Below are 12,638 nucleotides of genomic sequence, written 5' to 3' on the forward strand. Positions count from 1 at the left end.
ACCTCGTATGTAGCACAGATGCCTTCGGGGCTGTGCTTTCTCCATGTCCTGCCAGGCAGCCCCGTTAGAGGAGAGCCCAGGGTGCCCCATGGAGGCAAGGGCCTCTGAGCCCAGGCAATGTCTACTGTGACACCCACTAGGTATCAAGTAAATGTTGGACTAGGACAGAACCAATGGTAACGGTTACTGGGATTTTGTGGCTTATTCTTCCTCTGTGCTTTTGTCCAGCATCCAAATAGTGTAGCCTGTGTGGCCTTTGGGGTAGCTGGTTCACTTGGTTTCCCAGTGAGGGAGTTCATTGCCTGGGCTCTGCTGCCCTGCAGTGACACAGGACAGCACATCTGGGTGTTGCAAAGCTGTCCCTTGAGCAAGGCAGCTCAAAACAATCTAACCCTTAACAATTTTTGTGGAGAAATGCCCAAGTCTTTTCATGTGACTTGAAAGAACCTTTTGAGATGCTGTTGTGTTGGTGTTGGCAGTTAGAGCTGTCTTGTGGTGACTGTGGGGCAAGTGGGTCCTTGGGGAGCCCAAAGCCGTGTTCTGGTCCGCTGCCCCAGAAGGAAACCAGCTGGTCTGAGCAGAAGACCTGGGCCTGGGGCCTTGGAGGACTGATGAAGGGCTGGATGTTCCTTTTGTGTTTCAAGCAAAAGATTCTCACTTTTGCTCTTTATTTCCAGCATGCTAATCTCTGTCACCAAGATGCGGTGGCTCTGTAGGGTGCAATTTGGCTTCAAAAGCAGCAGCTAGGAAAGTAGTTCTGAGGAGGGATGCTGTCCAGGCTCAGTGCTGCTGCTCAGTGCCGAGCAGGGCAGGGGAGAGCAAATAATCCCAGCCGCCTCCTCAGTAGCAGGAGGCAGGGCTGGTGATGGGAACGGAGCATTTCCCCAGAGCCTCCTGTCCCGTGGCTTCTGGGCTGGGACCTAGTGAGCCCATGGTCTGCTGTGGGGCACGAGGAGTGGCGGGCAGAGCGAGTCAGCCCCTGGGGATGCAGGGGAAGGGGCTGGGTGTTCAGCCCCGCGGCGCCTCCTGCACCGGCGGCATTCGCCCAGTGTCTGCACCCATTGCAAACCTGGCGGTGGGGAAGCTCCCCAGCGGAGCCACTGCCCAGGCCAGCAGTGAGGGGACCCGATGGCCCCGTGCCGTTGCCTGCGCCACAACATGAGCACCAGGAGAGCCGGTAGGAGCCAAACATCCTGCAAATCCCTGCGCCTGGCAGCTGCTGGGCAGCGCGGACGTAAAGGCTGGGGGACCAAACCCCCGTGGAGCAGCGGGGCAGCCCCTTTGTCCTCACCTCCCAGGCCTGGCAGGGAGCCGTCAGGCTGCCAGAGGCCGAAGCGAAGGTTTGCAGCAGCGGGCTGGAGCACAAAGCCTCCTCGCCGCTATTGTTCCCGGCATTCCCACCCGCGCCATCAGTGCGGCAGGAGCCAGGTGCCGCCGGGGAGGAGCGCCAGGCCCGGACTGCATCTCCCGGCAGCCCGCCGAGGAGCGGGGCCGGTGTCCACACGTCCTCGCCGGCCAGGTGCCGGCCGTGAGCATGGGGACGGGACGGGGGGAGCAGGGGTGATCCCCATCGGCCTCTCCATTTTCTGTCTCGCCTGTCAGGGAGACGCTTGGATGGCAGAGCCCTGCTCCGCTTCCCTGGGAGGTAGGTGGAGTCTGCCCGTCCTCCGCCCTCCCTCCCTCCATTGTCAGCGCAGCCGAGCGCGGCACCTGCTCGGGCTGCCCGCTGCAGGGATGCTCCTGCCCTTCGCCGAGGCACGGGGAGGCTGCGGAAATCCCTGCGCCAGGGCTCAGGAGCCGCTGCTGGCCGCAGCAAAAGGCCCAAGGAAGGAGATGCTCCTTGCGTGCGCCCAGCCCAGCTGCCGCCTCTGGAAATGAACATGAGTCTGCCAGGCCGCGTCTCCTGCTCTATGCTCAACTGCTTTGTAAGTGCTTTTTTTTTTTTTCATTCTTTCCTCCCTCCCCCCCCCCCTCCTTCCCTCCCCGTCTGCTCCATGTCTGCAAGCAGGGCGGTAAGCCAGCTCATCTCTCCAGCCCCTGTGCTGAGCCGCCCGCCCCAGATCAGGCCTGTCCTTGAGGCCAGGCTGCCTGCAGGTCCTGCTGCCCCGCACCTCCCTGGCTCGGCATGCTGCTGCATCCCCCTTGCGAAGGGGGAAGCCCTTCTCCTCCCTTCCACGTGCCCTGTGAGACGCTGTGGCCCCCACTGTGGCTGTTCCACTCTCCTGCCCCAGCCCAAGGACACAGCAGGCACCAGTCCAGTGGGTTGTCAGCCAAAGGCCCTGGTGTGGGTCCTTGCCTGGGGCTGGAAAATGACCCCGCAGGTGCAGCAGACCCCAGGGGCACGGTGCGAGGCTGGGATGCATAAGCCCCCTTCCCATTCTGACCCTCCCTGCAGGCCATGCTGAAGGAGGGGATCCTGAGCTCTCTTTTTTACCTTCTGGGAAAGCAGTTTTGCTCAGAGGAGATCTGATGCCCCATCCTGCGTCGTTGTCCCCCATCCCCTTGTAGTGTGTCCCCTGCCCCCTCCCTCCCCCCCAGAAAAATGACTCATGGTTAAATGGCTTCAGGGAATCACTGGCTTGTGACGAGCGAGGGGTCCTGAGCTGCTGCTGCACCCCAGGAAGGGGCTGGGCAGGAGATGCAGAGATGCTCAGCCTCCTGCCCAACCCATGCTGCGGGCGGGGAGGGACTCAAGGACACCCATGCTGGTGGAGATCTCAGGCTGCTCTGCTCTAGCTCCTGCTGCTCACTGGGATTTCTTTGTGTGGCAGGAGACGAGGGTCTCTGCTTCCAGGCCAGCACCTCAACAGCCAAGCAGGGGCTGGTGGTGGGAGAGGCCCCAAGCCCCCGTGGCCTCCTGCGCCCCTCACAGCAACGTGAGCTTGGGGCCGCAGGCTGAGCCTTCAGAGGAGGAGTGGGGTTCTGAGTCGTGTTCAGCGCCGGACGTGGCCCTCAGGGCATATGTGAATCACTTTCGGTTTAATCTCTGATGAAACATAAGAGGATTTGGCATCACTTTAAATTGTCTGAGCAGGGTTCTTATTTCCTCAGATCAAAATTTGGGGTTCTAGCTCAGGGAACTTAACCAGAAAAGTATTTCATTTTAAATTCTTCCTGTTACTGAATGCTTAGCAGAGTATTTCCTAATAACTGCTGGAGCTTGTAGAGGAGCACTACTGAGAGAGCAAGAGGCACTCTGAAGAAATGTTCCTACAACAAAGTACTTCAGCACTTGGAATTAATGCCACCCTCAGCTCTCAGCGGCAAGTGTCTTCTGCTGAGTGTCTGGATGCTGCTCGTTCATGCAACGTGTTGGTGGTTTGACAGAATGTGAGGGAAGGGTCGCTGAAAATTAAGACCAGGATTTCATAAGTGACTGAAGATTTGCTTCTTGGGTGTAATTCGAGGCAATTGTTGTAGGTTTGCATTTCACACTTTCATATACTCCTCAAATAAAACTTCGGGCTCTTCCTAGGTTTCTTTGGGCCAAGAGTGAGAAAAGCTCCCCAAAGAAAGGAATCCTTTGTAGCAGTAAGAGTAGGTTGAAGCTGGTGGAACCCTCTGGGTTCATTTCTGCTGTGGTTCCGTGACAAAGTTCATGGGGTCACATTTGATGTGACAAATCACAGTTACTGTCACATCACTCCAAGATGCTGTGCATTGTTGAGGTGTATCTGCTCAGCTTTCCAAAGAGCACATGGCTGGAAGAGACAGATTTGGAGACCTGTGTCAGCTTTCTGCTGTGCTATGGTGTTCTGCAATAGCAGGAGAAACTGCTGAGGTCCTGCAGCATCGGAGAGGTTTGGTCTGGAGGCAGAACGGGCATTTCCATCCACAGGTTCAGGGGATCCCCAACGTACTGGGGTGCCAAGAGTATCCATAACTCTTGATTTTGCCTTTTCATAACATTCACTGGCTGGGGTCTTTCTCTTAATGTGTATTTTGTTTGTAATGCAGGGTGAGGAAGGCCCACCCAGTTTGGAGTACATCCAGGCCAAGGACTTGTTCCCCCCAAAAGAGCTTGTAAAGGAGGAAGAGTCATTGCAGGTAAGGAAGAAAACAGAAACCATACGCTTCAGGATGTAGCAGGCTCTGTAGCATGAAATCGGAGAGCACTTCTCCAGCCCAGGATGCGCTCCAGAGGCCACTGGTCGGCCAGCACTGTAGGTCACACTCACTCTGGTGAGCCCTTCACGTGCATGGAGGCTGTGGGCAGCTGCTCGGTGCCTCCTCCCCCTCCTTTCCAGCCCTGCCAAGATGCTGCAGTTCACACGGCGTCACATCTGCTGCTCAGATACAGCTGAAGCATGATGCAACACCGCTGTTCTGGGTATTCTCTGCCCTCCACCTGTGCTGGTGGTGAGGAGCTGTGATGCTGTATCACACCGCAGCAGGCAGACCCTCTGTGGGACTGGTAGCATACCGGAGCTAGGCTGTGCTCTCGATGGCAATAGCATGCCGTATTGCAACAGCTGATCTGACTTTCATGTACATTGCTTCTGGTGTTTTTCTGCTGCAGAGCTGTTGGAAAGAGAAACCAACATATGGAAAGAGAAACCTGGGTGGTGCCAACCTCATGCTGCAAGAGACCCTTGAAAGAGACCCAGGTGCCACTGCTGCTGTGCAGCAAGGGCAGTGGGAGCTGAACCTCCCAGTGTTTCTGCCTTCTTTCGCACAGTCCCCTGCCACCTTGTCCCAGTGCTTGTCATCCTGCTCCTATGGCCAGAGCCAGGCACGCAGTGTATGTTCTTACTGCTGCTGCAATGGTCGAGGATGCTCAGAGATTGGCATTGTTTCAGTAAACAATGCTGGTAAGAGCAAGGACTGAAATGTGACAGCTGGAAGGTTGACTGGGAAAGAGCAAATGCGGGCTGGGAGGCGTGCAGAGGCTGCAGGTCGGTATCCTGATGATGGAGCTGAGGTGGCTCTGAACTGAGAGCACCTGGAGAAGAGCACAGCCTGCTTGAGTAGTCTTCGTGGAGGACCATAAAGTTTGCCCCTCCCAAAGGATAATTCGCATTCAGTAAAGAGAATAGTGATTTTTAGTCTCTTAATATAAAATGAAGTCTGAAAGGGAGCCATCGATTTGATAACAAGCTGCATTCAAGCACCGACAGTTTATTCCAGGATTCCCCTGTCAGTTCTTGGAGCTTTACCATCCCATCTCTAATCTCTCTCCCTTCTGTTGCTGTGTGAAAGAGCCACGTAAGCAGACAAAATATGTGCCAACTAAAAACAGCATTGGCAAGTATGCATAATAGACTGCAGAAATAAAGAGAGTATATTTTCTTAATGTCAAATAATTAATATTTCAAAGGTTTTCAGACAGGTGCCAGCCTAAGGTTGTTATTTTTTTTCAAGTAACTTAAGAAGGGAGAATTCTTTAGGACAGTTGTCACTTGCACTATCACATTGGAAATCCAGGAAATTCAGTTTTTAGGCATCATGTATTCAAGCCGTAGATACAGCTTAGAAATAAAGATAACGTGGCCTGACCTGTATTAATAATAGTAAAATGAATTGTTTCATAAGATCCCCTGGCTGGCAAGTAAAGGGTTTTGGCTGAAATAGTTACGATATTTTTGCATAACTGGTTACCAAAATCACCTGGTATAGGTGGCATTCGGGGAACAAAAAGGAGTCTGCTTAGCTAGGGCAAAGAGGCCTGATGAATTCCAGGCTGCTCCGCTTTTTTTTTTTTCCTTTTTTAACAAGGATAAAAAAAAAAAAAAAAAAAAACACAAAAAAACCAACAACACACTAGTCTTGGCCATCTGCCAGGATCCCCTGTTTTAAAAATAGCTACAGCATGTCTGGGCTGATAGGGAAAATCAGACAGACGTTTGATTTATCTCCACCTAGATTAAAAGAAAAAATACAGGTAGCTTCATCACGGTTTCCTCAGTCTTACAAAACACTATACACAGAGATTCCTTCACAGCCTTGTTAGCAGAAAGTGTGCCACCCTTTGTTTCATTTATTTACCTGGATTAGTACCCAGGGGTTCTGTTGGGATGCTCCTTTGCTCCTGTGGCGCAGCAGCATCACATGCATGACTGCACCTTGGGTAGAGGACTCGGGCAGCATCGGGCTGCATCTGGCACTGTGCAGAGCCTCCCTGGGGCTCCTCCTCAGCCCAGGCTGTGTCTGAGGTGGTTCCCTTAATCACACTGCCTGCATCAGCGCTATGTTGACCTTCTGTAAGAAGTGGGGACCGTAAGGCCCCCACCTTGCATACAGCACCCTCATAGCCAGGTGCCCATGGTCGGTACACGTAGTATTTGTGGTGCACACCTCTCTTCTGCAAGTAATTGCCTCCCTGCAGCTGCTCACTGCTTCCCAAGGCATCCTTGGCAGAAGAGCCGTCCAGCGGGGCTGGGCAGTGGGTACCAGCGCTGTTCTGTGCTCTCAGCAGCACACAAAAAGCACATCGATGTGATTTCCCACAGGAGATGCGTTGTGGAGACAGTAGGAGGAGCAGCTCTTGGCATTAATGGTGTGCAAAGTGCTCAGCATGTGACCTAACTAGTGGTGTCTCCTTTCCAGGTCCCGTTCACTGTGTTGCAGGGCGAGGGGGTAGAGTATCTTGGCCACGCAAATGATGCTGTGATCGCCATCTCCAACTACCGGCTTCATATCAAATTTAAGGATTCTGTGATCAATGTAAGTCTGGATTTGCCCATTCCTGTTTCCTGAACTGTAATCTCATGCAGTATTTTGGGATGGGGATTTGGGGAGGCATAAGCCATTTGTATGGTTTGCAGCCTGGGAACTGTGCCTCTTAAAAGTTGCCAAGCCTGACATCTATTACTGCTGGTCACGCAGTTGCTGTCCTGCTGCTGCATTTTGGAGGGCAGATGGGGTTCTCCTATAGATGATAATTAGGTCTTTCCCTTGCTCTTCATTTTGAAATCCAGCATTAAGCTCAGGGGTTTTAAGACTTGTTAAGGTCTCTTATAGGCCAGAGGCCGGTCTACCTGGCACTTGTCTTATTTGGATATCAGCATCCTAGAGTCAGCCAGTGGGAGCCTGAGGCTTTCTCTCACTGTATTGACATGCCATCTTTTATTGTAGCCTTTGTTTGGCTCAGTTGCCTGTGTTTATCTAGTTGTGATTTAGTCAGTAACTGGCTGATGGTGGGAGACTAGCCAAGGACAGAACAGAAATCAGAATAGTAATCCTTGAAGGAGACTCTGTGCTGGATCGTGATGCTTCATAAGCCTTGAAGTGGGTTTGTAGTTTGGACTAGGAGCTCGTGTTTGTTAACAGAGCCATGGCTGGGAGTGATGGGTCTATGGGCTGGGCTGCTGTTTCTGCTAGTATGATGTCTTCTCATGCACTGCTTCTGTCCCTTGCAGGTGCCTTTGAGGATGATGGAGAGTGTGGAGTGTCGGGATATGTTCCAGCTTCACATTGTCTGCAAGGACTCCAAAGTGATCAGGTAGCCGTTGCTATCTTATAGATGCCACTGCAGTTGCCATGATCAGCTCTGGTGTCTCTCTTTGTTCTGTCATTGGAATGAAGCTCTTTATGGTCAAGGTTGCTCTGTTTTTTTTTCCTGGGACTTGGTGCTTTATTCCTTTTTCTGAGCAGAGCTCCTTGTCTTGGTCTCAGCTGGATATATGTACCCACTGAGTATGATTTGCATTTGGGTTTGCAGGTGCCATTTTTCCACCTTTAAGCAGTGCCAGGAGTGGCTGAAGAGGCTAAATCGAGCCATTGCCCGCCCTGCGAAGCCTGAGGACCTTTTTGCATTTGCCTACCACGCGTGGTGCTTAGGAGTCTGTGTTGATGAGGAGGATCAACATGCCCATCTCTGCCGTCCAGGTAGGCTCCTGACCCATCTGCTTCCTGTTTTTTTGTCCAGAAGCACAGCAATGCAACATGAGCTATTGTTCATAAACCAACGTCTTGCTGTGTCTTACGTTCTGCTGTGGCCACAGCCCAAGTTAATCTTGCTAAGGGCCATCCCGTACCTGGCCTAGACATCCAGCTGATGTTCAGATGCAGCTGGCTAACACGGACAGTAAAAGGAACAATAAATAATAAGCATGCTAAGGAGTATTCTGAGCCAGCAGCACTTAAGTCCCCTTTTCCCTTTCTCCTTGTGAATGAAGAAAACATCCCATCCTTTAGTACTTTCATCATGATAATGAGACAGCTCAAGCAGTCTTGTCCTTTGACAGTAAATGTCATCAGCATTGAGGCAGCATCATTAATATCAGTCCATCTGCAACTCTTCTCCATTGCTTAGAAATGTCGTGACATTCCTGTGATAAAATCTGCAGAGATGTCTGGCTCATTTTTACTCAGGCACAAATGAAATGTTTGAATCCATAAAGAGGAAAACAGAGTTGTGATAGTGCCCTCGTGTGGATTGGAAGTTTGCCCTCTCCTGGAACACAAAGTTCACTTGCAGGTGCTTTCTCTTTGAAAAGCTTCAACATGAATAAAGGGAAATTAAACTGAGTGATAAGCCCTGCTTTAGATTTAGAAAAGTGTTGTTATTAAGAGAGAAGCAGTAGCCAGAATGATGCAGGTTTGGATGGAGGGATGGGGGATGAATAGTATATCTGAAAGAGGTACCAAAAAGAAGTTGGTAGAGAAAAAGGTAAGATATGTATCCCTGCTCTGCCCCCAAACATCAGCAATTAGGAGGTATTTGTTGTCTTTCCCATACAGAAAATATTATTATCTAATATAAGTACATTTACCTGCAAAAATTGTTGCTGCAGGATATGAATGAGGCAAAGAACATTTCAGTATTTATTTATTAACAAGATTTGTCACTTGAGCACCAAAGACATCCAGTATTTGTACGGTGAGGCTAAAACATAAGAGGAAACTGAGTCACCCTCTGACAGAGCAGTCTGAAAAAACTGCCTCTGGAGTGGGCTGCCTCTGCCATTGGCTTTCCAACATCTGCTTTGGAAGCCATCTCCATCAGAAGGAAAACACAGATGAAATTAACACCACCGCCCCCAAAACACGCACTGAACAGGGAAGGCTATTTTTCTGCTACTGAGACTGGGAGGTGATCTGACTCGACAAAATAGGCAGAGGCACCCATGCAAGGGACAAGTCGTTTTGGCTTCTGAATCAAGAACCCTGCTGTCCAGCTGTCCTGTGGTTTCTCTCCAGCCTGTGATAGTTGCTATGGAGCTGCCACTGATGTTTAAATTTTATCAGTTCTGCTTAGCTGTCAGTAAATACCCTATGCTCTACCATTCCAGGAGACCACGTAAGATACCGATTCGAGATGGAGCTGGTGAGGATGGGCTTTGACTTGCAGAATGTCTGGCGAGTCTCTGACATCAACAACAATTACAAGTGAGTGTTTCACCACTAGGCTCTCCCCGATCTCCTCTTTCCTTTCCTTCTTCCCTTTGCAATCCCCATGTAGAGCAGTGGATGAGTCAGGCTCCAGCTAATCCTCCTTTCAGGTCTTGATAACCCTCAGGAAGATCAGCATATGAGCCAGACCCCTTTTCTTTCCTCCTTTAAGAAGGAGTACACTCCAAACATCAGAGCTAGCAGCAATTGTAAATGCTGCCTCAGGTAGTTTATAATGTGGTGGCCAGAATTTATCCTTGAAGGCAATCTAGGGTCTTGGAGAAATCATTCATCATAGGGTTGCCTTTCTGGTCAGTCTTTCTAAAATGCTCACATTGAAAATTGAAAGGTTACATGAAGTCAGGCAGCCATTCACCTGTGTCAGGAAACTGGGGACAAGCCAGTGGAGGGCTCTCAAGGTACTGAGAAGTCTGGAGGAAGAGCTGGGTTGGTTCGGTCTGGTGAAGGAGAGGCTGAAGGGTGATCTGCTTACAGCCTGCAGGGCAGTTACAAAGGTGATGGAGTGAGACTCTTCTGACAGTGGAAGGTGAAAGAACAAGGGACACTGGCCTCAAGTTGCAGCTTGGGAGGCTCAGATTGGACATGGGGGAAGTGTCCTTCTCCAGAAGGGGGAAGATGCTTTGCTGGGACAAGTCACCCAGGGAGGCAGGAGGTCTTCATCCTTGGAGCGTTTCAGTTCTCAGCTGATCTAGTGTTGGATGTGGTTCCACTGTGGGCAGGAGTGGAGATCTCTGGAAGGTCCTTCACCCAGCACGTCAGTGATTCTCACCTGTCTTCTGCTCCTGGAGAAGAGCTCTTGGAGAAGCGCTTCCGCATTCTTTGCGGCAGGTGGCATTAAGCCAACAGGTTTTTATTAAGCTTTGACTGACATGTTCATTTCTGCATTCCCTTTAATCCTTTGCTTGAAATGACTGGTATCCCTCAGTCTTTTCTGTATTTCTCAGACAGTAAAAACATCCCCAATCACCTTTATATTTCCAGTTTCTTGTGGAGACCGTGAGAAGCCTCAGGTATGCTGACCTGGGGAAATCCCTGTGGAGTTTTGCAGTTTGCTGCCTGCTACCTTCTCTCACGTGCTTCCTCAGGAATCCAGGCATCAAGCAATCTGTTTGGGCTTCAATTCATTTTCTTCTTATCCATACCACATTATTGCTTCTGGAATGTTACGTGACTTTGTTGACAGCATTTACACAGTTTTTCCAGGAATTTCAAATAAAAATTGTTTTCCTGAACTGCTCAGTTTCAGAATGCACAACAGGTAGGTCTGTGCTGCAGGTACAGTCTCTATGAGTCTTTGAAAGCAGCCAGGTTTTCCTTCCCTGCTAGGCTTTGGGATGTGATTCCCTCTGACTGCTTCAGAAAGTCCAGCTTAGATCAACCACCTGTGGTTTGCTTCCTGGGAGTTATGACCAGCAATGCTCAGCTATTAGCAAACGTCTCTGAAGACAGATGTTTGGTTTTCAACCAAACCAGGGAAGAAAGAACTTGAAAGAAGTTCTTAGCAAGCTGGATGCAGGCCTGGTTGTGCTTTCCTTGGGTCTGCTGAGTTCCTCCTTGGGGATCCTGGCAGGTCTCAGCTTCCTTTCTCAGCAGACATCTCAAGATCTTAAAGGTGTTGTAATTTGCTTGTGCAACTCAGAAACCAGTTCTCTCTTGCTGCTCCAGGGAGTGTGTCTTTAAATCCTGCCTTGGCTTTTGATCATTACCACCTGCCTCTATTCACAGGAATCAGGTTACTTTTTAACTGTTTATAGTCCTTTTTATCTTTTATTTCCCAGCATTGACAAAACAATGTTGTTAGAGACAGGATACTCCAAGGTAATGACTTTGTTCGTTGTCTTTCAAGTCTGTTCCGAGATGTTCTTATCTGGTAACTATTATCTTCTTCCTGGCGACAGCCATCATAAAAGTAGAGCTATACAAGCATATAATAACCACTCCTTCAGTCATGATAAAAGTTATACTCTTTCAGCACACAATAATAATAAAAATATTACATAATATCTCCATGGCTTTTACATCCCCAGTGATCTGTACACCGAGAGAACTGTGCATGCTCTGACATAGGCCAGCTAATGTACCCATGCTGTCTGAGCTAGAAGTTGTTTTCATGTTGCCCATGATGCTAGGAGAGTTGATGCACACATAGTTCCTTCAAAAATAATAAAAAGAAAGAAACAAACAAACAAATTCACCTTTCTTTTGCTGTTGATGCTTATCTTCAGCTTTGATCTTTTTACAGTCACTCACGGTTTTATTTATTTTTGGTTTTATGAGGAAAAGCTGCCTGGAGTGCTGTGGTATTGTTGAAGATATCCGATGTTTCCTACTCGTTTCTGTGACTGCTCTTAATTCATAGTTTGTCTTATTTTGTTAGACTTCTCTACAAATCTTAATACTTTCCTCCACTTTCATGGCAAAGGTGATGCTTCATGTTCTTGCATACTGTAAAGGAGGATCTCTCACTGGGGTGCTTGTTGCCTTTGTGGCAAGAAGATGCTTCATCTGTCCTTGTCTGTAGGTGTGGCTAGTGCTGATTTATGCATTAGTGTCGTTAATGCCTCTTTCTGGGATCTAACTTCACAGTTTCAAAAACATTCCATTTGCTAGTTTGGGTCAGCATGGTCCATGAGTCACATTGTTTCACTGTTCATTTCTTTCCATGTGCAGTGTGAGCACATTACACAGCACAGGGCCAAACATGGGTCCCTTTGGGACTCCCTTTCTCACAAAAAATAACCAGTTACATTCTGTTACTGTTTCTTGCTTTTCAAGGGTTGCTGTTTCTCAAGAGGAGCTTCTTTCAAGTCTTCAATGAGCAACTTGTGTAAAAAACAAACAAACAAACAAACAAAAATCTATGAAAATCGAAATCCACTGTCAGCTTTGCAGGCTGTATCTACTTGTTCAGTGGTGCCTGCAGCAAGCTCCAGATACGTGACATGCGACCTCCCTCCACAAAAGCCATTGTTGACTCTTCCCAAGTGCACTGTATTTACCCTTGCACCAACTGTGCAGTCAGTGGCTTTGTACAGAAGTCAGACTTGAGAGGTTTCCCACATTCACCTCAGAGAGCTTTTTACAAAATTGATACCAAGTTTGCCACCTTTCATTCCTCTGGCACCCAAGCCAATGTAAGCAATAGATTACGCATCTCAGTTAATCATTTACCTGGTGTGCATTTGGGTTGCTGTAGCAATGTTGGGTATTATCCAGTCCTGCTGATTAGTTGCTCTTCGTTCCTAGCAGATAGTTCTACAGCTTCCCCTGCTGAAGTTTCCACA

The 12,638-nt window shown here is 49.3% G+C and overlaps 1 protein-coding gene across 9 annotated transcripts in view; it reads left to right on the forward strand.

Annotated features, from left to right (window-relative positions):
- The window catches only part of MTMR4 (myotubularin related protein 4), a 53,133-nt gene that overhangs the window by 22,910 nt on the left and 17,585 nt on the right, over positions 1-12,638 (forward strand). For 8 of the 9 annotated variants that reach the window (XM_068656378.1, XM_068656380.1, XM_068656383.1 and 5 more), the window contains 5 exons: positions 3,958-4,047; positions 6,547-6,663; positions 7,359-7,441; positions 7,661-7,827; positions 9,234-9,330. In XM_068656378.1, coding sequence (XP_068512479.1) covers positions 3,958-4,047; positions 6,547-6,663; positions 7,359-7,441; positions 7,661-7,827; positions 9,234-9,330 — 554 coding nt within the window. Of the gene's footprint in view, positions 1-1,706; positions 1,926-3,957; positions 4,048-6,546; positions 6,664-7,358; positions 7,442-7,660; positions 7,828-9,233; positions 9,331-12,638 lie in introns of those variants that run through there. The other variant, XM_068656386.1, reaches the window with a different exon arrangement.

This window comes from Anas acuta, chromosome 19 (genome assembly GCF_963932015.1).
Source record: "Anas acuta chromosome 19, bAnaAcu1.1, whole genome shotgun sequence".
In the NCBI taxonomy this organism is placed as follows: domain Eukaryota; kingdom Metazoa; phylum Chordata; class Aves; order Anseriformes; family Anatidae; genus Anas; species Anas acuta.